Below are 27165 nucleotides of genomic sequence, written 5' to 3' on the forward strand. Positions count from 1 at the left end.
AGTATCCAGTATTCTTCTTTAAAAACATAGCGAAAACAGCAGATCTACAAGCTCACAATGTTAAACCAGCAAATCCACTTTAAAGACCAATGAAAGCTAACTGAAATTGAAAACACGAAGTCAAAACGAAGTCAAAAATCAAAACGAAAAGTTTTGAACTATAATAACCCTGGAGAGAAGGCTCCTCCCCTGATCTGCATTCAGAGGACAATACTATTGGATATTGTCTGCTGAGTTTAATTGCAGCCAGCGGTGCAAGACTTCATTACTGAGTATTTAGATGAGATAAACATCATTATACATAACGCTGCTGTCGGGTGGAAACCTTGTATGTCCAAAACCACAAAAAAACATTTAAAAATAGTGCAAAAAGCCGATCTATAAGCTCACAACGTTGTGAACTTATAGATCTGCTATTTTCACTACTTTTGTGTGACACTCTTTTATGATGAAGTGGAGCATTAAGCCTTAATACATGCTTAAAGCATTAGGGCCCTGGGCACATGCCCATTGGGACATGCATGCATGCCATTTACTTATTTTTATTAATAAATCATCTATCGTATGACACCATTGTATGGATAAATTAAGCATTAGCATGCTAATGGTCATCTTAAGAGACATACAGCGAGAGACCTTTATTCAATTATTAAATTCAGTAGCCAAAGTCAAACAGCTGGAGTTCCTGACATACAGAATAACGTCCTGCCGAGAGTAATTCGGTGATTTCTGAACGTGAATAATAACAACACAGACATCCCACCTCTCCCTTAAGTTGCGGGAGACTCCTGGAAATAGAGCCCACCTACTAAATATATGAACATATATGCCAATATACGACAATTATATGCCAAATATATGCTGCATCTATGCCATATTCGGGTTCATACCTGTGCATAATGTGGATTTATAGGAAATATATGTGTCATATATAGATCATATATATCCACATATATGTTAAACATATATGTGAATATATAAAAAAAAATATATTTTCTTGCCCTCGCTGAAATGATTTTTTCTAGGGTGGGATGTCTGATAACACATTCGTTACAGGGGCGTATTTCCTCATCTGTTATGTACATTAGGTGAACACCTTTCTGCCAGCTCCTCTCACCTTCATTGCGTTGTTTCGTTTTTTTGAAATTTTGACCTCTCACCATGGATCCATATAATGAGCTGTATGTCCTCTAAGCCATTAAGACCGGGAACGCATCTGTGTCATTTTAGATTTGAGCTACGTATTAACACATTGACTGCCAGAGTTTATTCATAATGTACTCACCCCTGTGCCAGCAATTTGCGTGTTTTTAAATTTGTTTGTTTTGTAATTTTTCATTCAAATAAATTCTCTGATTGTGGTGTCAAGCACGTACGACAGTTCCACCAGTAGAGAGCAGCAAATCCACACATTGATCACCTCGCTCGCCCCCTCCCAAACAGGCCCACGTCATATCCTGTCATTCACCGGATGTTATGTTTTCGACAATCGCTGATCCGCTGATCGGCCTGAAAACGATGTGATACACGAAGACGATGACTGTTAGTCACCCGGACCAAAGAAAATAGAAGTTGAGCTGTCCGTTCGTTTTTTATACCGTGTGAAAAACCGTGTTTTTCCTTATTCTGGACGAAAATGACCGGAGAAAAACAATGTGACCCGGAAATGATTTTTTTTTTTTACATCCGGCTCCGGGTGAGTGTGACGTAAGTGGAAAACGAAAGTGCTGATGAGAAATAAACACAGCCGTGCGATCACAGATTAAACAATGAAAATTCAAAAGAACGCATCAATGCGCTCATAGTGAGCTTGTAGATCTGCTATTTTTGAAAAATCTTGAACATTTGTGCAAATATTTTAATATCAAATTTTAAAGGGATTTTTTTTAAAACTCAAATCTTTGCTTTGAAGGGGTCCCTGGATAAAAAATATTTTCAGATGGGGGTCTACGGCCAAATACATATCATTTTGGGGGTCCTTGACATGAAAAAGTTTGAGAACCACTGATCATAGCAACATAGGTTTTTCAGAAAACTGTTATGATTTAGAAGACATTTGTAGATTCCGGATTGAAAGGGTTAAAGGACACTGGAGGTTAATGGTCAGTCAAGCCGACAGCCAAGTGAAGCAAACGACTCGCTTCTTGTCCACATTTGGTACTGTGTGCATTATAACCCATGTAGTAGCTAACACTATACTCTAGGGTCTACCATCTTGGTAATGCAAAAATAACCCATAACATTTGCTTTATTTTCTGTTGAGCCATGCAGATTTGATTTGTGTTTTATGTCTTAGAAAAACTTTGAATACAGCATGAAACACTAAATGTTTGCTAAACGTAATTGAACATTGTCTGCTTTGCCATTATGCGTTGTATAGGGCAGTGGTTCTCAAACTTTTTCATGTCAAGGACCTCCCAAAATGATATGTATTTGGCCACGGACCCCCCTTCTGAAATTGTTTTGTGCCAGGGACCCCAAGAAGCAAAGATTCGAGTTCAAAATGTTCGCTTTAAAAAATATACATATTCAAAGATTTGCGCACATTTTCGAGATTTTGGAAAAATAGCAGATCTGCAAGCTCATCTATGAGCTTGCATATCTGCTATCTTTGAATAGCCAAAGTATAAAAGGTTAAAGGGATTGTTGGCAACATTAAGCCTAAATTTGAAAAATATCTCTATATATATATTTTGCATTTTTTCCCCTCTATCAGCCACTATATAATGATGCTGGGGTGTTTTCCTGCATTGAAACACAGTCCTCTTTCTGAAATCCGTATTTCCCTACTGTTTATGTTTGTGGCGGGCCGTAAATTAACGCACGCATGTGCGCATCCGTGCGCGTCCGTGTCCGTGTGAACTTTTTACTTTCGGTTTTAAAATGCTCTCAAATTTCGTTTTTGAGGCACATAATTTACTTTTCAGATAGCGTTTGGATAGAATTTAGTTGTTTAACTTCATATATGTGGTCAATTTGTCATGAAAGAGCCTATTTAAAAATAAAAATTCAGAGAACCGGCAGGGGCGGGCAGTTCCGCGAATTGTATCCGAATAAAGTAACCTATATTCGGCATGGCCCGTTTAGAAGTACCCTTAACTCTATGGAAGTCCTCCGTGCGTCACCCCCTGGTGGTCGGGGAAACGAACTGCTGGAGTTTTTTTCTTTGTTTATCTCTGAATCGCCTACAATCCCTTTAAAGTGGTAAAAAAAAATATTGTGACGCTATATTAACACATTTTGCTGAGGACCCCCTGGAACCCCCCCAAGGACCCCTGGTGTGTCGTTTGACTCACATGGGCCAGCCCTCTCCGGTGGAGACGGTGAAGAGGGTGAGGAAGGCCCAGAGAACGTTGTCGTAGTGGAACTCGTACTTCTTCCACTCCCGGGGCTGCGCCGTCACGTCGTCCCGGTCGTAGTCCAGGAACTGACCTCTGAGACACGCAGAGGAGGAGACAAAGGAAATGGGGGGATGGGGGGTTGGGGGGGAGATGGTGGCAGAGATGGAGAAAGACAAGAGGAAGGAGAGAAAGAGGGAGGGTGACAGTTCACAGAACCATAAGCAGAGAGAGAGAGAGAGAGAGAGAGAGAGAGAGAGAGAGAGAGAGAGAGAGAGAGAGAGAGAGAGAGAGAGAGAGAGAGAGAGAGAGAGGAAATGGAAAATATGGATGTGGATGAGAAAGGAAGATTAGATAAAAAATGGGAAAGGTTCCATGGTAATGTTTCATTTATAAGATAAGACGTTGGTCGGGCCAACTGGCGGCTCTGCGGGCAGAAATTGGCACCGTACGGGCTCCATGGTATACACTCTTCCACCATAAACCGTTTGGTGAAAATTCAATATCTATGTATTTGAATGAACTCTGCAAACTCTTCGAGTAGATCAGCTATTTTCGCTATTTTTGAAAATCAATGATTATATTAAAATCTATATATTTTTTTATCTAATCAAATAAATTGATTACTTCGAACCCCTACACAACAAGAGCAGTACATGCTCTTGTTGTCTGCTACACCAAATCTCTTCACCTTCTACACCGAACGTCTTCAAAACGCGTCGCGTTGTGAGCTTGTAGAGCTGCTATTTATGTCGACTGTTCCCCCCAGAATAGGGTGTGTGTTGCAGTTCGAAGTAATCCATTTGTTTGTATAAATTCAGCATTACCTGGAACCTTTCCACATTTTTTCTATAATCTTCCTTTCTTTCCACCACTGGTTTAGAAAAGGTCTCTCATGTAAGTTTTTGGAGCTCAAACTGTGTGGACCAGTGTTGATTTTGTCGACTAAAACTATGACGAAAAATGTAATAAAACGAAAACAAAATAAAAATGAAATAAAAACTACTAGACTAAAATGTTAGTGAGGGACGAGTGGAGAAGAGATCCAGTAGAACTAAAAGACAAGTCATTTTATGTTTGGTTGCGCTCGGGCGTTGCGCTCTGAAAATAGCCGATCTACAAGCTCACAACAGCTTGTAGATCGGCTATTTTCAGCATGCAACCAAGTGCAAAATCAGCCATTACGACGCCATCAAGGCACCGCCAAAATACATTTTAGTCGACTAAAACAACTGTAAATTTAGTCTATATTTTAGTCGACTAAAACTAGACAAAAACTATAACTTTCAGATAACTAAAATATGACTAAAACTAAATGGAATTCTATTCAAAAGACTATGACTAAAACTAAATCAACATTTGCTGTCAAAATCAAACTGTGTGGACTGTGCTGTGTGTGGTCACCTGCAGTCCTTCTCCAGACCCTTGGACTCGTCGGTGCAGTAGAAGAACTTGCCCTTGAAGAGCTGCACGGCGATGACGGCGAAGATGAACATGAACAGGAAGTAGACGATGAGGATGTTGAGCACGTTCTTCAGCGAGTTCACCACGCAGTCAAACACCGCCTGGAACGAACACACACACACACACACACACACACACACACACACACACACACACACACACACACACACACACACACACACACACACACACACACACACACACACACACACACACACACACACACACACACACACACACACACACACACACACACACACACACACACACACACACACACTTTCATAACATGCATCTGCATGAATACACCCACTATATATACACGCATGGATGTCGAGTGGGAAAACCTTGCAAGTCCAAAACAGTGACTTTTCAGGAAATGGAAAAGAAAATAATAACTACATTAGTAGTTATTATTTAGATCTTGTTCACAGTGGCGTCAGTTCAGTAAAAGCTAGGGTATGGCAGGGTTAACTATCTGGGCCGCGCCCTTTTTTTGGGGGGGGCCCTTTTTTGGGGGGCCCTTTTTCGGCCAAACGGCTTGTCTGCTGCGGGGGTTGCTGTGTCAGTCTTTTTTACCAAAAAATGCATGCAGAGAGGTCTGCTTCCTTTTCATTTTAACTCACTGTTCACAAGTAAATAAAACAGCCTGTCTGCTATTGAAAAAACAGCGCCTCTGCTGCTTGCTAATTAACAATAATGCATTGCACCTGTGTTGAACCTGGGATTCCCAGGCTGGGCCTGGGAATATACCATTTGACAAGATAGGGGAGAATAGGGGAGATACAAGCAGTTGTGAAGAATGAAATACCCTGTGAAAGCAATCATTTTGCATTGGTAGTTATTTTACTGAAATTTAATAACAGAATAATCAACGCAGATAGACAGAGACATTCATGGATTTATTTTTTATAAAAAAATATATATAATTTTTTTTCTTCTTTTTTTTTCTTCCTGGAGCCAGGGTATGGCAGCTGCAATACCCTGCCATACCCAATTGACGCCTCTGCTTGTTCATACCTTTCATTGGTTAAATATTTATAAAGCACACAGACAGATCTCAACCACTTCCACACAAACTTTTCAAAAAATAGCGAAAATAGTAGATCTACAAGCTCCCGACGTGTCACGAGACGACGCGTTGGGAGCTTATAGATTGGCTTGTATTTTCACTATACTTTTGCGAGACACCCTTGGGCAGTTACATAAAAAGTTGAAACATGGAGATACGAGGTTTCCGCCCGACAGCAACGATGATGCATTTGCATGATTACACATATACTCGCATGAATCTCTCTCGCTCTCCCTCTCTCTCTCTCTCTCTCTCTCTGTCTCTTTCACTATGCTGTTGCATCTATTTTATCTCCATGTGACAGCACTCTGTTGATCAGCTCTGCGCTGCGATCACTCTGAGAGATGAAGTGCTTCGTCTATCTATCAATCTAGCCGATGAATATGCTGCAGGATGAATGATCAGCGGCCGGGCCTTTTGTGCTGAGTGCCATCCAATCCATCCAATCCATCCATCAGTGGTGGAAAAAGTACTTCAGTAAAAGTATCAATACTGCAATGTAGAAGTACTCTGTTACGAAGTAAGAGTCCGGAATTCAAAATTGACTTGGGTAAACGGTACAAAAGTATTGGTATCCAAATGTGCTTAAAGTACCAAAAGTAAAAGTACTAAAATGTTTGAAAATAGCAGATCTACAAGCTCACAACGCGTCGCATCGCGGCGCGTTGTGAGCTTGTAGATCGGCTATTTTCAAATAGCCTAGGTATAAAATAGGGCTAAAGTGGTTCATGTATGTTTTATAATGTAATCATTTATATCTGCAAAGTAACTAGTAACTAAGGTTTTCAAATAATTGTAGTGGAGTAAAAGTACAATATTTGCCTCTGAGATGTCGTGGAGTAGAAGTAAAAGTATAGACAATTGTAAAATTGTACTTAAACACAGTGCTTGAGTAAATGTACTTAGTTACTTTTTACACCACTGCCATCCATCCATCCCCTGCCAGCTCTGTCGAGTTGACTCCGCCCGGGCATCCAGCGGAGCGCCGTCCACGCGCGCCTGCCAACCCTGATCTGTCTCAATCATCTCACTTCTATTACCTCAATGAGATCCTCTGTCTTTTGTCAGCTCCATTACTTTCATCTGATCAACATGCCGGGGCCACACATCAGCGTTTTTTTGAAGCTCAACAACAAGGGCGACGGCGGCTTCGAGGGTCCGCTGGTGTGTCCCTCCGTAAACATGGGTCGTTGGCGCAGTGGTTTAAAGTAACCAAGTACATTTACTCAAGTACTGTACTTATGGTGCAATGTTGAGGTACTTTTACTTTACTGGAGTATTTCCAATTGTCTATACTTTTACTTCTACTCCACTACATCTCAGAGGCATATATTGTACTTTTACTCCACTACAATTATTTGAAAACTTTTGTTACTAGTTACTTTGCAGATATAGATTATTAGATTATAAAACATACATTAACTACTTTAACCCTATTTTATACCTAGGCTATTTGAAAATAGCCAAACATTTCAAACATTTAGTACTTTTACTTTTGGTACTTTAAGTACATTTTGATACCAATACTTTTGTACTTTTACTCAAGTAAATTTTGAATTCCGGACTTTTTCCTTTTAACAGAGTACTTCTACATTGCAGTATTGATACTTTTACTGAAGTAAAACATTTGAGTACTTTTTCCACCACTGGTTGTTGGGACACATTTGCATTTTTCCTCATACGGCACTTACGGCAAAGTGAGAGGGAGGTTACAGCATAGAGTTATAATATATCTAGAGGGCGGACTGCCCGGCCCACACCAATTCATTTCAATGAAAGTCGCTCACTGCCGTTTGAAGCACCCGGAAGGAACGCTCTACTCCCGCATTTGGGCACCAAATTCGGGTGCCCAAATCAAGGGAAGGTTTTGAAAGGAAAGGACGTTCCGTCCGTGCGTTCTCTAGATATATTGACATCATGGGTGGCAAGCCTCGCACCGGAAGTTTGATTAAATACATTGCAGTGGATGGAGCCGGATTGACCAGCTCATGAACAAACATTATTCCTGAACGAATGCGACCTTTGTCATATAATCGGTTCAGGAATATAAACGAAGACATACAGTATCACACATTATTTTCTGCTGTGTTGCTTTTCGATGTATAATTTTATAGAGGTATCTAAAGGGCACAAAGTATGTTTCTGAACGGCCAAAGTATCGCGAGACTGTCCGCCATTTCCTGTCCGGCAGCCAAATCTCGCGATATCTCCGAGACAGAAACGATACCTGCCGCTGTTTAGATGCCTCGATAAAATGAAGTGCTTTGCACATCGAAAAGCAAGTGATCAGAAAACAACCTGTGATACGTCTTCTTTTATATTCCTGAACCGATTATATGACGAAGGTCGCAATCGTTCAGAAATAATGTTTGTTCATGAGCTGGTCCATCCGGCTTCATCCACTGCAATGTATTTAATCAAACTTCTGGTGCGAGGTTTGCCCCCCTATAAGTGTCATTGTCAATATATCTAGAGAACGGACGGACGGAACGTCTTTTCCTTTCAAAACCTTCCTTGGACCCAAATGTGGAAGACTCGAGCACTGAGCAGGCGCACTAGAGTTTCAAAAGGTAGAAGCATGCAGAGTGGCATTTTAGTATTGCAATCCCAGATTTGACCACCAGGTGACGGCCGCTTCACTGTTCTACCCTGGCTCTGGGGGGGGCTTGGGTTGCACGCTGTTACATCAGGAGGGATGGCAGGAGTATGAGAGGCAGTGACACACCTACTTCTTCCACTCCTCAGATGTGATTAGCTTGTCATTACTACAATCATCTGAAGAGTCTTCTCAACACACTTTGATTCGGGGGGGTATCGGGAGCGACATTTTGCACTTTGCCAGCTGGCTTTACTCTACCTTGAGCTTGGGTAGACGTTTGATGGTCTTGAGAGGCCGCAGGACTCTGAGGACCCTCAGGGACTTGATGGTGTTGATGTCCTTTCCTTTAGTCCCTCTGTGCGGAGGGAAGATACACGTTATAGCTTAGACACAGGATTTGTTGTAGGTACATCGTAGAGGTTGTTTGTGTTGCCACTGTTCGAAACAGAAATGTGCACATACATTATGTACACATAGGCACACACTCCGCCACGTACATACACAGGTACGCGCGTGCACCAAGGTTATAATAGTTTTGGATTTTTCATTATAGTTTAGTTTTAGTTCGTTTTGACAATTTTTTATTCTAATTCAGTTTTAATTCGTTTTTAGAGCGGGTTTGCTAGTCTTTATTAGTTGTTATTTTTTTTTACGCTTAGTTTTAGTTTAGTTTTTATTAGTTTTAGTGTTAGTTTTAGTTTTTTTCATACTTTGGGTTATTTGTCAGGTGCAGGATTCAAAAAGGTCAGAGTAAGTATTCTGTAATAAAAACTCAACAAAAGATACCATTTAAAAACATATATCCAGTTACTGTTGGACAATCAACAAGAAAAACAAAAACTAAGGGCATTTTATCTATACTTTCAGTTTGTTTTAGTTAGTTTTGTAAACACAAAATACAGTTTCAGTTAGTTATCATTTCTTTTTTTTATTATAGTTTTTAGTTCAGTTACACAAAAAAGTTTTTTAAATTTTAGTTTTCGTTATTTCGTTAGTTTTCGTTAACCATAATAACCTTGGCGTGCACGCACACGCACACGCACACGCACACGCACACACACACACACACACACACACACACACACAAACACCCACCCTCACAGAGATAGCTACACAACCGTCAAACCATATGAAACCCCGTCATCCATTAACAAACAAGGACTAATTAGATGACATCAGGCATAGATACAGGTAGATCTATTCCATTAGTAGAGCAGCATGCATGTGAGTAGATGGATTATTATACAGAAACACGTTTCAAGTGTAAAAGGCTTATTGTTCAGAAAAAAAACACCCACAAGCTATAAATATGAGAGGACGATCACATGAGAGCAAGACAAGAATTTCTGTAGAACTAGTGGTTCTCAAAGTGAGGGTCCAGGGACCCTCGGGGGTTCCTTGAGGGGCTTCGAAAAGGATCCTTACAGGTCTGAAAACTCTGAGAGAGTATAAAATGGCACCAAATGGACCCCATTGGCTCCATTTGTACGCCCTCGGAGTTATGGGGGTCCTTGAAGTTGAAAAAATATTTGAGAACCAATGCTCTAGAATTAACATCATCAACGATGAAGAATCTGAGTCATTTTTAGATTTCTTTGGGCTTCTTTCTTTGTAACTCAAATGTTTGCTTCAGGGGGTTCTACAAATGTCTTCTAAATCCAACACGTTTTATTTTTTAAACGTATGTTTCTGTATCAGTGGTTCTCAATCTTTTTCATGTCAAGGACCCCCAAAATGATATGTATTTGGCCACGGACCCCCATCATCTCAAAATCATCATCGTGGATGATGACACCCTAAAGAAGCCCCACTCCCCCCCCTAGTCTGCAGAGGAGCTTCTTTGCAGGAACCACTGCAAATGGCAGTCGCTACGCGTGTTGCTAACACAGGTCACAGAGAGGTAGGGATGTGACACCTCGCTGTTCATAATATATGGCTGCACCGTCAAGTCAACCCACACATGGGCAGTGACATTGGCCAAGGACGGTGGCAGGAGGCGTTGCTAATCGAGTCACATACACGGTACGGCCATCAGTGTTAATTCAAAGCTACAAGCGGTAAGATTGATGTCCTACACAGGTTTTTTTTAACCAGGGTCTCGTCTCTCCCACGCTTTGAGCTTCGTGCGATGCCAACTGTCAACCATTACACTTTAGTTATATTAACCCATTAAGACCTGAGACCGATTCTACAAATGTCTTCTAACAGTTTTCTGAAAATACTTTCTAGTATAGTTTCTATATCAGTGGTGCTCAAACGTTTTCATGTCAAGGACCCCCAAAATGATATGTATTTGGCCCCCATCTCAAAATATATTGTTCCAGGGACCCACCGGAAGCAAAGATTGAGTTACAAATGTTCGCTTTAAAAATATATATATTCAAAGTTTTGCACAAATGTTCAAGATTTTCAGAGTGCCGCGCTACAAGCTTGTATATCTGCTATTTTTGAATAGCCAAAGAAAATGACACAGACGTGTTCCAGGTCTTAATGGGTTCACATACTCTACCGTACAGATCGGTTAAAACATTATTTTCCTAATTTATTTTTTCGAGTAATTTTAGAGTAGCCAATAATTTTTTGAGCCATTTTTCTCCCCAATTAAGTCGTTATGCCAATTGACATTTTTATTAACAAAAAAAAAAAAGTTACGTAGGCTATTGCTGCTTTAACTGTTTTGTACAATCTCTGCGTTACAAATGGATACAATAACATAGATTATTTGATTGTGTACATATTGTGGCTATTTATGGTTATAGGTGTCTTGATGAGTCTTTGAAAAAACGACGCTCTTTAACAATAACGTCAAGAGCTCAAGAGAGATGAGATATAATGTGTGACCGTGTGCACAGACTGACACAATTCCATTTCTATAGAAACACTCTATACAATACAGCATGCAATCATTCCAGCTCAGTGGTTAGAGTGTCTGCCCTGAGATTGGGAGGTCAGGGTTCAATCCTCATACCAAAGACTACAACAATGGGACCCGATGCCTCCCTGCTTGGCGCTCAGCATCAACGGTAGGATTGGGGTTAAGTCCCTATACGACAATCTAGCGTCATGTCCAGGGAGCGAACGGCCTTCTACCATGCCGTTGAAGGCACAAGGGGGCGGGGCTGGCGGGCTAGTTAGTGCAGTGAGTGGCAGTTGGGGCAAACGCAGTCCCCACAACATCATTTACGATTCTGTGCCTATCGGTACATAACTCGGACGGCGCTTAGTCGACTAGCAGACCATCGGCCGGTCGTCGCGGGCACTCGCGCCTGGAGGCGCTCGGGCGCGACTCCTCGGCCTCAAGGTCTGCTGAGTCGGCGCGCCTCCGTCATGGTCCAAAACTATACTTTATCGGCGAAAAAAATAGTCTGCGGTTGTTTGAAAAAGTATTGTCCCAAGCAGGAGTCAAACCCAGACTCCCAGAGGTGATGAATCGGTAGTCCAATGATTAACGAGGTGCGCCACTGAGGACGGTGCTCAAATTAGGTATTCGGGTTGTATTAGAATGTGACGTCCTAACTCTTCTATTGTAGAGGAAAGAAGTCCCCGCCCGCGCGCCCGCCCAATAGGGGAAGCCTCGCCCCTTCGGGGGGCAACGGCATGGTAGAAGGCTGTTCGTGTCCAGAGTGTACTTGTTGTACATCATGGCTGGAGGACGTACTTGCAGTGGTGGAAAGTAACTAATTAAATTTACTCAAGTACTGTACTTAAGTACAATTTGGAGGTACTTTTACTTTACTTGAGTATTTCCAATCTTCTGTACTTTTACTTCTAATTCCACAACATCTCAGAGGCAAATATTATACGTTTACTCCACTACAATTATTTGACAACTTTAGTTACTAGTTACTTTTGATTATTACAAAACATGCATTAACCACTTCAGCCCTATATACATTTAGGCCATTTGAAAATAGCCGATATTTAAGCTCACAACGACGATCGGCTATTTTCAAAAGATTTTTATATATTTTATACATTTGAACACTTGTGAAATGGGACATTCTGCATAGTGAGTACTTGGTACTTTTGGTACTTTAAGTACATTTTGATACCAATACTTTTGTACTTTCACTCAAGTAAATTCAGAATTCCAGACTTTTACACTACAGAGTATTTCTACATTGCAGTATTGATACTTTTACTCAAGTAAAAAAAGTGAATACTTTTTCCACCACTGCGTACTTGTGGATCAAGCTGCCTCACGCTACAGAGACAGGAGATACAGTAAGGCTCTTGCCCTATTTGGACCACATGGCTTTCCACATGGGTTCCAAAGGCTACTTACATGTAATCATTCACATGTGCGTGTACACACACAGTGATTTGGTATAGTCACTAGTCACAGTATTACAGCATTTGTACGGTTCTCTGAGACCTCTCTCTCTCTCTCTCTTATGCCTTTGCTTTCTCCAGGCTCAGATTTCAGACAATTGTGTGCGTGTGCGCGTGTGTGTGTGTGAGTGTGTGTCTATCAACGTGAGAACAACAGAAGCCTTTTAATTAACTGTGAAATGAGTGCTAAACCGAGCCAGTGGAGTGGTGCTGGTGGTGCGTGACTGTGGTTCAGGAGACACTAGCGTTGTTGTGACTGATGCAATAAAAGACGAGTACACTTTGAATATATCCATTTAACCCATTCAACCTGGGAACGTGTCTATAAATGTCTTCTAAATCCTAACAGTTTTCTGGAAAAAAACGTACGTTGCTATAATATCAGTGGTTCTCAAACATTTTCATGTCAAGGACCACCGAAATTATATGTATTTGGCCGCAGACCCCCATCTGAAAACATTTTGTTCCAGTGACCCCCCCAGAAGCAAAGATTTGAGTTACAAATGATCGCTTAAATATATATATATATTCAAAGATTCGCAAACATTTTCACGATTTTTCAAAAATAGCAGATCTACAAGCTCGTAGCGCGGCACTCGGTGCCGCGCTACGAGCTTGTAGATCTGCTGTTTTTGAATAGCCAAAGAAATCTAAAACGACTCCCACAGTATACTCGACATTACTGCCGAACCTTGTTCCAAAGCATACCATATAGTTTGTTGCTTGATTTTGAGGAAGCCATTGGATTCAATTCCATTCATTTCAATATGTATAAGAAAGAAAAAAAACATCCATGGCTTATTCAAATATTTGAAGATTCTGAATCTGTGGTTAAAAAAGGCTTTCAAAATCAGCCTTAGGGACTATAAGCAGATTTTTACTTACTTACCCAACTCAAACGCAGAGAACACGTCGGCCTATTAGTGTCCATATTACCATAGATTGCTATGCGCTCCTTCAGGGCTATCACAAGATGTCTCTGTCGGGGGGTGGAGACCTCATATGTCCAAAAACGGTTAATTTTCGGGATTCAAATTCCAAAAATAGCCAGATCGACAAGCTCGAAACGCGTCGCTTGTAGATCTGCTATTTTCTACGCTTCTGTGTGAAGCTGTAGTGTGATCAAGTAGGGCGTTGGTTTACGGAAAAAAAAACCCAAAGTTCAAATGTAGGAGATGAGAGGTATTTCTGCCCCGACAGGAACGAAGAGAGAAGCAGCTGGTTCCACAAACATATACTGCTTTTTTCTTTCTTATTCCATTAAGACCGGGAGCGCATCATGTGACATTATTAAGATGTCTTTGGCTATTCAAAAATAGCAGATCTACAGGCTCATAGCGCGGCACCGAGTGCCGCGCTATGAGCTTGTAGATCTGCTATTTTTGAAAAATCTTGAAAATGTGTTCAAATCTTTGAAATATATATTTTATTTTTTAAGCGGACACTTGTAACTCAAATCTTTGCTTCTGGGGGGGTCCCTGGAATAAAACATTTTGAGATGGGGGGTCCGCGGCCAAATACATATCTAAAAATGTTTTCTAAATCCTAACAGTATGTTGCTATATCAGTGGTTCTCCAACTTTTCCATGGTCAAGGACCACCCAAAATGTATTTGACCGCGGACCGCCCCCCCGGTCAAAATATGTTGTTCCAGGAGACCCCCCAGAAGCACAAATCGGAGTTAAAAAAGTTCGCCTTAAAACATATATATATATTCAAAGATTTGCACAAATTTTCCACTATGAGCTTGTCGATCTGCTATTTTTGAAGAGCCAAAGAAACCTTAAAATGACACCGATGCGTTACCCGGGTCTCAAAGGGTTAATATAAGGAGGAAGTCTGGCTCTAACAGACTAGCATGCACCTCTCATGCTCGGATGACTTGGTTAGCCTGGCATGCAATCCACTGCAGTCAGCTCCAGTCCTTTTGACCATTTGAGAAAACCCCAAACGCATCTGGATGGAGAGAGAGAGCGGTCTCCCGATAGCTTTCAGAAGAAGAGCCCCCCCGGGCTGGGAGAACGTGATGTACGAGGGCATTGCATTGTCTGCGGCTGCAGCTATCGATTTTCGATTAATCGAGAAGCAGTTTTTAAAAATGTTATAAAAAAGAAAATGTGAACGGATCATTGTGACAAAATTCAAATCGATTTTTTATAATCAATTAGTCGATTAGATTGATTAACTCATTCCCTGCCTAGAACGACTAAAACGACTTTTGTCCTTTAAGCCCCCTCTGCCAAGAACGACTAAAACGAAAAAAATCTTTTTTTTTTTTTTTTTTTTCTTATTTATTTATTTATTTTTTAACCCAAAGACCAAGGAGATATGATTTGTTGAAGATCTAGACTCCCATCCACTTCCTTGTTAACTTAAAACTTAAACATTTTGTATCTCGGCTCCTGAGTACTTTTTTTTTTAAATTAAAAATCTCTGGCAGTGGGCAAACGCAAAAAAAAGAAGTTCTGGCAGTGAATGAGTTAAGCACTTAAGCCCTATTTAATAGTTCGTGTCGCACAAAAATGTTGCGATGCGTTTTGAGCCACTATCCCAGAATTATCATTTTTAAACAATCTATTAAATTGATTAGTTGGATGAACTGTTACATTCCTGCTTGTGTGTGTGTGTGTGTGTGTGTGTGTGTGTGTGTGTGTGTGTGTGTGTGTGTGTGTGTGTGTGTGTGTGTGTGTGTGTGTGTGTGTGTGTGTGTGTGCGTGCAGTGGTGTAAAGTAACTAAGTACATGTACTCAAGTACTGTACTGGGCATTTTTACTTTACTTGAGTATTTCCAATTTTCAATACTGTTACTTCTACTCCACTACATCTGAGAGGCAAATATGGTACTTTTACTCCACTACAATTATTAGAAAACTTTAGTTACTAGTTACTTAGTAGATTTTGATTATTATTACAAAACATACATTACCCACTTCAGCCCTATATACATTTCGGGCCATTTAAAAATAGCCAATCTACAAGCTCCCAATGCGACGCATTGGGAGCTTGTAAATCTGCTATTTTCTAAATATTTGTATACATTTGAAAACTTAACAAGTAATGATATTTTTGATATCAATAGTTTGGTACTTTTACTCAAGTCAATTTTTTATTCCAGACTTTCACTTGTAACAGAGTATTTCTACATTGCAATACTGATACTTTTACTTAAGTACAAAATGTGAGTGCTTTTTCCACCACTGTGTGTGGTGTGTGTGTGTGTGTGTGTGTGTGTGTGTGTGTGTGTGTGTGTGTGTGTGTGTGTGTGTGTGTGTGTGTGTGTGTGTGTGTGTGTGTGTGTGTGTGTGTGTGTGTGTGTGTGTGCGTGTGTGTGTGTGCGAGAACAGGCGGGCGTTGGCATCAAAGCGGTGCAGATCAACCACGGTTTCCGCCATGTGACTCAGCAGCCATCGGTGCAGCGAGGTTATCCTCGGTCTCCATGACAACGGGCTTCTCAGCCCCTCCCCCCCTTTCCAGAGCAAGGATCATTTCCTGTTTACAGATGGGAGAACTGATGACAGCCAATCAGCTGGCTGAGTCACAGTGAGGCATGGTGGGAAAGTAACTGTGCTTGAGTAAAATGTTGTGGTAGATTTACTTTACTTGAGCATTTCGAATGTTTTGAATACTTTATACTCCACTACGTCTCAGAAACTAAAATATTTTTACTCTGCTACAATTATTTGAAATATTTTAGTTACTAGTTACTTTGCATGTTTAGATGATTATTGCAAAACACATGTTAGCCTCTTAAGCCCTATTTTGTACTCCGGCTTTTCGAAAATATCTGATCTACAAGCTCACAAAGCGTCGCATTGCAACGTGTTGTGAGCTTGTAGATCTGCTATTTTTGAAAAAATATATATCATTATTGTATTGTATGTATTTAGTTATGTAATATATATTTTGATGGCAATACTTTTGTCCTTTTACGCAAAATGTGTTATACTTCTAAATCGTCTCTGTCGGGGTGATTCAAATTCAAAAGCTTCAAAAGTAGCAGATCGACAAGCTCAAAACGCGTCGCTTCGCGCCGCGTTTCGAGCTTGTAGATCTGCTATTTTTGATGCTTTTGTGTGACGCTGTGGCATGATCTAGCAGGGCATTATTTTTAACACAAAACGTTAGAATATGAAGATGAGAGGTTTTTGCCAAACGGCGACGAATTGTAACAGAGTATTTCTACATAGTGATACTGCTACTTAAGTAAAGCCTAACTGTAGTGAACCGCAGTGAAGCTGTAGCACACACTTGCCGTCTGTTTCCTCCCACAGCAACAGAGTAGGCATAAGTCTCTCTACTCTATGGAAGAACTTGGCTTTTCACCAACAAAAATGTACATGCAGAATGTGTCTCTTAGTTATTGACTGACATTATTAACATTTTCTGTAAGCATAACAATGCCTATTTTGTCTAAATACTTAGACAAGCCTTGCCTTTTTTAACTAAACATTGTTTTGTAATCCAAAAGGTATTCATAAGATTGTTATCACACACACAAAACATTACTATGATCTCTCATTGTAAAAGAGAGAAAGTGAAAGAGGCTAAAGGAATTAAGCTTAAAGAACCAGGTCTAGAATGTAACCCATTCAATCCGGGAACACATCTCTGTCATTTTAGATTTCTTCGGCTATTCAAAATATAGCAGATCTACAAGCTCATGAGATTTTTATTTTTTTAATCTTGAAAATTTGTGGAAGTCTTTGAATATTGTTTTTTTTAAAGTGAACATTTGTAACTGAAATCTTTGCTTCTGGGAGTCCCTGGAACAAAATATTTGACAAATGTTCCTATTAAAAAATATATATTCAAAGATTTGCACAAATCGCGCTATGAGCTTGTACATCTGCTATTTTTGAATAGCCCAACGAAATCTAAAAATGACAGAGATGCGTTCCACGGATTGAAATGTAGATTTTAAGGGGGGCAAACATTATTCCGAGGAAAAGGAGGCTTACGTAAGTCTCATGCGATGGAGGTCTCTCTCATATTTTGTGCACTCACTGGAGATTAATAGCTACTAGCACACGGAGCCAGCAGGAGTTCGCAACAGTGGGCTGATTTTTTTTTAGAACAGTCTTCTGAAAGCTATGAGCATGGAGTCTGCAGTGTTTTTCCATTGGGAGTGAATGGCTAATTTATACCACATCCAAAGAGAAAAAACTATGTATTTTCAACCGGCGTAAACAGGCAAACAAACAGTTTTTTTCAGGTTGAGAATACGTCATTTTTCTGTTGTACAATGCAGGCCTAGTTCATCGATGTATTAAACGAGCCTTTAAGGATAGGTTCACAGGCACGAGATCAAGGGGAGGTTAGTGCTTCATTTATGCTCCGCCATACGACGGCGGCGCGCGCGGGAAATACCAGATCGACAAGCTCACAAGCTGAGTGAGCTTGTCGATCTGGTATTTTCCCGGCGGCCAGTCGCGTGGTACGGCAAAGCATAAATCGGGCTCGAGGTTAAGTAGGGGGGTTCTTATCCTGGGGCTGTTCAGGATAGACAATGCAGGAAAGTCGGACAACGATGGCTGGTGAGAGGAACTAGTGGTTTATGTTTTGAGTGCAAAAGGTCAAAGGGGTCAAGGGGGTTCTATGGCAAGCGGTGCAGTAGATATGGCGACAGTTCCCACCTGACGACGCTTTGTTGCGATCTGATGAGGAAGAGCAGTAATACACACAAAAACACACACACGCACACACACACACACACACACACACACACACAATACATACATCCATATGAGCCACCTTTATCCCTGGCATTAACATACGTCTCCTATACAGTTTGTGTCCACATAAAACCAGTAATTCTCAAACTTTTTCAAGTCAAGCACCCCCAAATTGATACGTATTCAGCCGCGGACCCCCATTCGCTGACTATTCGGCAGATCTACAAGCTCACAAAGCGTCGTAAACATGATGTGTTGTGAGCTTATAGATCTGCTATTCATTTCAACCTGAATATTATTCATATCAGTACACAGTTCAACCATAGATTCCAGTCACCCAGTTGATACCTGGTGCAAAAGGTGGCCATATCGTATACATCCATACGACAAAAGCATAAGAGAAATTATGACTGCTTTGGAGACAATGACGCAAGCATAAAAGGAAAGACAGAGCAAAAAATACGTACATTTTAAGCAAATAACAATATCACACAGGCGTGAAGATATACGCCACTGTTTAGCCTTACGAATTGAGAACATGTTAGCACATTATAATGTAAACAATGATAAGAAGACAACACTGGCACTTGAAGTCATTATCGTGTGAAAGAGGATAAATCAACCACAGATGCAAACAATTAAGAATCAGTCGGGTGGAAACCTTGCACGTCCAAAACCATTATTTTTCAGTAAATGTAAAACAATTAACCTGTGTTCCAATGGGTCCAATGTAGTCATAATGTTGTACATTTATTACATGCAAAGTTGAAATATGGAGATGCAAGGTTTCTGCCCAAAGTGAGTGAAATGAGTGAAAGGTGACATGTTGTTACAGAAGCATGAACAACAGCGTTTATGGATTTTTTTTTTTTTTACTGCAGTGACATTAACCCATTCAATCCTGGAACGCATCTGTGTCATTTTACAGATTTCTTTGGCTGTTCAAAAATAGCAGATATACAAGCTGGTAGATCTGCTATTTTTGAAAAATCGTGAAAATGTTTGCTTATCTTTGAATATATCTTTTTGTAAAATATGTTGTTCCAGGGACCCCCCAGAAGCAAAGCTTTGAGTTACAAATGTTCGCTTTAAAAATATATATATTCAAAGACTTGCACAAAATGTTCACAATCTTTCAAAAATAGCACATCTACAAGCTCATAGCGCGGCACTCGGTGCCGCGCTATGAGCTTGTAGATCTGCTATTTTTTAATAGCCAAATACATCTAAAAGGACAGGGATTGAATGGCTTAGTGAGGACACGGTGCTTGAGGAGACAAAAGGGATCTGAGGGGCGCACCGCGTGCCACGCCTGTCTGAGAGAGCAGTGGAGAGACGCAGAGACAGATGGCGGGGGCGATCTATCTATCAGATACAACCCACCGTGAGCAATTCGTCTCCGTTGGGGTGGAAGGGAAACCTCATATGTCCAAAAAATGTTACTTTTCAGGGTTCGAATTAACCCATTAAAGGCCGGGAACGCATCTGTGTCATTTTGAGATGTCTTTGGCTGTTCAAAAATAGCAGATCTACAAGCTGCGTTATGAGCTTTTGTGCAAATCTTTGAATATATATATTTTAAAGCGAACATTTTGTCAAATATGTTGTTCCAGGGACCGCCCCAGAAGCAAAGATTTGAGTTACAAATGTTCGCTTTAAAAATATATATATTCAAAGATTTGCACAAATTGTCACGATTAAAAAAAAAAAATGCAGATCTACAAGCTCATAGCGTGGCACTCGGTGCCGCGCTATGAGCTTGTAGATCTGTTATTTTTTAATAGCCAAAGTACAAAATATGGATGAGCACAGATGCGTTCCCGGTTTGAATGGGTTAAAAGTAGCAAAAGTAGTAGATCTACAAACTCGAAAACGCAGCGCGAAGTGACACGTTTCGAGCTTTTGATGTTTTCGTGTGACACTGTAGTCCTATGATCAAGTGGGGCATTAATTTACCAAAAAAACTCAAAAAGTTAGAATATGTAGATATGAGGTTTCTGCCCGGCAACAGCGAATTCTGAAAACTGACATTGTGACTCATCTGTGTCAAGAAGAGAACACAGACAGAACTGAACTGAGCCAGCGGAACACAGGAAAATCCTTTAACCACTTAAAGGGATAGTTCACCCCCAAAAAGACTTTTTTTTTCTATCGATTTGTCACCTGCATGGAGACTTTTTTGCCGTCGTTGCATTCCTAAGCCAATAATTTGATGACCAGCAGCGGTTCCGGTAGGAGACACAAAGAGTCTTCCTTTTGTGTCTCCTACCGGAACCGCTGCCTACCGGTCCGCTGTTCATCAAATTATTGGCTTAGGAATGCAAAAGATATATATATATATATATATATATATATATATATATATATATATATATATATATATATATATATATATATATATATATATATATATATATATATATATCCATGAATTCAAGTCTCCATGTGATGACTAATCGATTGAATTGAAAAAATATATATTTGGGGGTGAACTATCCCTTTAAGCCCTATACAGTGTATACTTCATATCGTATGGCAAAATTTTGCGAAAATAGCCTACTGTATCTATGTGTTGTGAGGTTGTACATTGGCTGTTTTGACCATTTACAAGAATAAAATAAAAGATTTTGAGGGGAACAAAAAGATTTGGAAAGATTTTTAAAGTTTGGTAAAAAAAAAATTACCTCTCAGAGTGTAAAGTCAGAAATATTTGGGCTTGCTTATGCATATACTCAGATTTAAATGAACACCCAGGATTATACTGTGGGTTCAGAAAGGAACGGTGTGTTCCGCATGCAGATTAAATCTGCATGCGTTAGTTTACTCTGAACTCAATGAACCCTTTGAGACATCATTTGGTGTCATTTTAAGATTTCTTTGGCTATTCTTATAACATAAAAACTGTAAAAAATCGTGAACATTTGTGCAAATCTTGGAATATATATATATATGTTTTAAAGCGAACATTTGTAAAATATTTAGTTCCAGGGACCCCCAGAAGCAAAGATTTGAGTTACAAATGTCCGCTTAAAAAATAAATAAATTAAATGTCATGATTTTTAAAAAAAAGCAGATCTACAAGCTCATAGCACGGCACTCAGTGCCGCGCTATGAGCTTGTATATCTGCTATTTTTGAATAGCCAAATAAATCTTAAAATGACGCAGATGCGTTCCCGGATTGAATGGCTCAATACTCTGGATTACTGCGTGATGTTAACAAACTATAATGTCATTTCTTTCTTAGGTCGTGAATGAATATAGCACACAGACTCTCCCAACACAATGTGTTTTTCAGCAGCAGAATCAAATTGAGAAGTGAGAGATGGTGAATTGAAAACGCTAATGAATAGAAATGTCTCTGATTTCAAATCAGGGGGAAGAAAATAACTGAACATGGCTTTGACAGCGGCTATAATGGAAAGCACCAGCAATACTTATATTCCTGTCATGAAATATTCATATAATTTTTGGGGGGATTATTGCTCGACACTACTACTGTGCTCGTATGCGAAAACACCAGTGAGATGGAGAACAAATACTTATGTAACCGAAACACACATGTAAGACACGCTTATGTAACACAAACAGACAAAGTGACATGGTCTTATAGGATGTGCCTCGTGTAGGGCTGAATGCACAGTTCAGTCAGTTTGAATTTTTTATTCTATGTTTTCATAGATTACGGATGTAATCTGTACATCTATCACGATATCTTTCGCAATAACTGGCGCGTCATTCATTAAAATGTTAAATTAGTTTAATAAGATATACTTATTTGAATGTTGTTCAACCTCGAATCAAGACGCTGAGAAAAGGCCTCTCACAGGAGATACTAGTTTAAATACAAAAAGTATTTTGTGACTCTAAAATTGCTGTTATTCTATTGAAAAAAGAAAATCATTTACAATGTTTACATACTTCCAGCACATCCTATTAGACCCTGTCACAAGTGTCAATATGAATCTTTGATTGTGACGATATCTACAGTCCTAAAAGCAGTCAAAAATATATTTATTCTACAAAAACAACAAATGTTAAAAACAACAACAAGGTCAGCTGAAAACAATATGGCTCAAAGGGACAGTGAGATAGATGAGAGACAAATGGACCAGGCAAGCAAAAACAGACAGGAATAGAGAGCAGACATTACCCCATAAGGCTCCTGAAAGCAACCCGAAGCGAGGAAAAGGAAGAAAAAAGATAAAAGGAAAAGGGCAAAAGGAGAGAAAGAAGAAGACAGAGTCAGCGACAGATGGACAGAATCAGCAACAGGTAAGGTCACCCACACACACACACACACACACACTGTAATGTTAGCTCTGAAAATGGACCCTCAAGCCACCTAATAGATGACACAGATGTCCTGTGTAGACTAGAGCACCCATCTCACCGCAGCCTCACCCCTCGGCGATCGAACCTCGCGACTGACGGTGGAATGCGGACGTGCATTCTGACCAGTGGTGTAAAAGTAACTAAGAACATTTACACAAGTACTGTACTTAAGTACAATATTGAGGTATTTTTTTTTACTTTACCGGAGTATTTCCAATTGTCAGTACTTCTTCTACTCCACTACGTCTCAGAGGCAAATATTATACTTTGTACTCCACTACAATCATTTACATTTCGGCCATTAGAAAATAGCCGATCTACAAGCTCTTGTGAGCTTGTAGATCTGCTATTTTGCTATTTTTGACGCGTTTCGAGCTTGTAGATGTAGAACAGGCTTTGGGTGTCCATTTCAGTTAAATTAACACTCTTTTTTTGGGGCATACTATCTACAGAAGGCATCAACACATAAGAACAAGTGACAGAAAGACGATAAAAGATAAGACGCTACAAAGCTGTTCTGCAACAGGAGGTAGATTTTCAGTAAAGTAACTACAGTACAGTACGTACATTTACTCAAGTACTGTACAATTTTGAGTAACTTTGACTTTACTTTGAGTATTTCCATTTTCCAATACTTCCACTCCACTACATCTCATGAGAAAAATATTGTACTTTTTACTCCACTACAATTATTCAACATCTTTAGTTACTAGTTATTTTGTAGATTTAGATTATTATTACAAAACATAACAGTACATTCACCAATTAAGCCCTATTTTATACTAAAACAGAAAAAGAAAAATAGCAGAACTGCAAACTCACAACGTGCACCGCGACACATTGTGAGCTTGAAGATCTGCTATTTCCCAAAGATATTGACAACATGTTGAATATGAGGTGGGACTTTTTGCATAGTACTTTCACTTTTGACACTTTATGTATGGTTTGTGCTTTTAGTTTACTCAAGTAAAATATTTTACTCAAGTAAAATGACTTTCACTTGCAACAGTGTATTTCTACATCGTGGTATTGCTACTTTTTACTTAAGTAAAAAAACTAGTTCTTCTTCCACGACTGATAGAAATTCCGATTACAAATACTATCTGTACGCTCCCAGCTGGGGACAGCTGAGTAACAGACAGAGGTTGTTCTAAGAGTGTACATTTCAACACGCTTATCATTAACCTGCTTTGTTGGTCTGTGTGTATCATTCTCTCCCATCTTTCTCTCTTTCTGTGCGGTGAGAACAGACACACACGCACATGCACACACACACACATGCACACACACACACACTCTCTCACACACACAGCCCTTATTGTCCTCCACGACACCATTCAGCTGGACCACTTTTGAGAGTATTTCATTTCCGTAGGCCTATAGTGACGTAATTCCTAGTGAAACGTGGGCTAGCAGGAAATCATTAGGATTGGACTTTTTGATATAAAAATGCACAAAAGTTGAATAATTTTCTATTTATTTTGGCATCCATTGTTAACTGTGTCCACCTTATGACCGTGGATAACTGGATATCGTTGCTGTCGGGCAGAAACCTTGTATCTCCACTTTTCGACTTTTTATGTTTTCTCGGCCTACTTCGTCAAACAAGAAATCTAAAATTTAAAAAATCGGAATATACAAGGTTTCCACCCGACAGCGACGATACAAAAAGTGTGAAAAACATAATTTTTATTTCAGCTCGTCTACTGTATAAGGTCAAAATCGTTGTGAAGGTTTTCTGCAGTATTTCCCCGTCCTTCACAAGTTCAAAGAAGAGGCAAGTTGTCTTTGAACTGCTAAAGGAGACACATTTCTATGGTCATACACTGTTTTGTCTGTTTTTTCTATATACTATTTTTTTGTGTTTTCTGAGGAGATCAATGAGACAAGAAATGTGTTCATGGCATCTCTCTCACTAGTTCCACTGAAACTCCAACTCTGTGAAACCCTCTTTGCAGAAGTTATTAGTAATATTTAAAGTCCTGTTTATTATTGTAGGCCTATATAATACGTGTCATGAAGCATCAGGGCATTAATTCACACGTTGTGATGCATTGTGAGCTTTTAGGAATTTAGCCCCGTTTGAAACCTCTCCCTCAGCAGCGATTGGAGCTATTGTCTGCTGATCGGACTCCTAACTCCACTTGCGCTGGATTTGGGTAAAGTGGTGATAATATAATGACACATGCAAGTATCTGCCAATATATAAAGTCACTATACCAACTTTGATGAGGCAGGTTTTCTTAATTTCCTGAAAAACTTATATTTAGTTTTTTAATTTCCTGAAAAATGAGCGTTTTGGAGTTAGCTGGTTGCTGCTGGACAGCAGAGACATATATTTTTTAAATATTAATGTTATTTTATCATTAACATCTTTAGTGTTTTGCCAATTATTTGGGGGCCCATTTGCAATATCCTCACAGCCCCGGGCCCACAGATTGGGAATCGCTGCACTATCTTCTCCCCACCATTCCAATACCCAGCGGTACACTCATTACCCAAATCCCACACGGCCCATTAGCCCCCCCCCCCACGCTGAAAGATGATTCTGAGACATTTTGTGCTAAAATAACACCAGGGGGTTGTTTGAGCAGTCTATGAAATCAATCCTCCAAACGGCTTCCTCAGACAGCTTGCTAGCTCCATACACTCACTGGAGATAGCAGTGGTTCTCAGACATTTTCATGTGACGGACCCCCTAAATTGCAGTGGTGTAAAGTAACTAAGTGCATTTACTCAAGTACTGTACTTAAGTACAGTTTTGCGGCATGTTTACTTTACTGGAGTATTTCCTATTTTCAATACTTTTACTTCTGTAGTGTACCCTTTTACACTACATCTCAGAGGCAAATATTGCACTTTTACTCCACAACAATTATTTGAAAACTTTAGTTAGTTACTTTGCAGGTATAAATTATTACATTATAAAACATGCATTAACCACTTTAGCCCTATTTCATACCTAGGCTATTTGAAAATAGCCGATCTACAAGCTCACAAAGCGACGCGTTGTGAGCTTGTACATCTGCTATTTTCAAACATTTTAGTACTTTTACTTTTGGTGCTTTAAGTATATTTTGATGCCAATACTTTTGTACTTTTACTCAAGTAACATTTTGAACACAAGGCCTTTTACTTGTAATGGAGTACTTCTACATTGTGGTATTGATACTTTTACTTCAGTAAAAAAAATACTTTTTCCACCACTGCCAAATTGACATGTATTTAGGCAGCGGACACCCGTCTGAATAGATGTGCTGGTTACCCATATATGAGAGTTTTTCAAAATTATTTCACTTTTTTTCACAATGTGTCAAGATTTCTCATAAAGTTAAAACACAAACTTTTGATGTTTAATTAATTTAGCTGAGAACCCCCTGGGGGTCCCCGGACCCCACTTTGAGAACCACTGCTATGTAGGACCACGGGTATATGGGACAAGCCTGTGGAACATCACAAGGCTACTGTACATAATATTTTTTTATATTATGATTAAAAGAACAGCAATAACCAATGTCACATCAGGGAAAGGGTTAACAGGTTGCTGGTTTAATATCCAATCCTACTGTATGTGCAAGATTCAGCATGAAGGTCTCCAGCACACGGCCATAACTTGAAAACTTCCGAAACCTTAATGCAATGTTTTGATCATAGATCTTCGTCAGACATAATACCTGGTTCTGATCATTCTTGTACATACTGGAGGTCATTTTTTGTTCTAGGCACCTGCCCTAATCAACAGTTTGTTCATGTGACTGATCTCCAGTCTGGATATTAGAGCCCGAGTCAGAGCATTTAAACCCATACAATCCGGGAACACATCTGTGTCACTTTAGATTTCTTTGGCTATTCAAAAATAGCAGATCTACAAGCTCATAGCGCGGCACAGAGTGCCGTGCAATGAGCTTGTAGATCTGCTATATTTTTAAACATCATGAACATTTTTGCAAATCTTTGAATACATATATTTTTTAAAGTGAACATTTGTAACTTAAATCTTTGCTTCTGGGGGATTCTACAAATGCTATATTATCAGTGGTTCTCAAACTTTTTCATGTCAAGGACCCCCCAAAATAATATGTATTTGGCCGCGGACCCCCATCTCAGAATATGTTGTTCCAGGGACCCCCCCAGAAGCAAAGATTTGAGTTAAAAATGTTCGCTTTAAAAAAGAATATATATTCAAAGATTTGCACACATTTTCACAATTTAAAAAAAAATAGCAGATATACAAGCTCGTAGCGCGGCACTCGGTGCCGCGCTATGAGCTTGTATATCTGCTATTTTTGAATAGCCAAAGAAATCTAAAATGACACAGATGCCTTCCCGGCCTTAATGAATTAAACCCGACGTAT

The 27165-nt window shown here is 39.7% G+C and overlaps 1 protein-coding gene across 9 annotated transcripts in view; it reads right to left on the bottom strand.

Moving 5' to 3' along the window:
• cacna1bb (calcium channel, voltage-dependent, N type, alpha 1B subunit, b) overlaps positions 1–27165 on the bottom strand; it is a 234243-nt gene that overhangs the window by 46326 nt on the left and 160752 nt on the right. For all 9 annotated transcript variants that reach the window (XM_080419994.1, XM_080419990.1, XM_080419993.1 and 6 more), the window contains 3 exons: positions 8732–8828; positions 4743–4903; positions 3297–3434 (listed from right to left, as the gene is read on the bottom strand). In XM_080419994.1, the coding sequence (XP_080276120.1) occupies positions 3297–3434; positions 4743–4903; positions 8732–8828 (396 nt within the window). The remainder of the gene's footprint in view (positions 1–3296; positions 3435–4742; positions 4904–8731; positions 8829–27165) is intronic.

This window comes from Gymnoscopelus braueri (genome assembly GCF_963280865.1).
Source record: "Gymnoscopelus braueri genome assembly, chromosome: 22".
NCBI lineage: Eukaryota > Metazoa > Chordata > Actinopteri > Myctophiformes > Myctophidae > Gymnoscopelus > Gymnoscopelus braueri.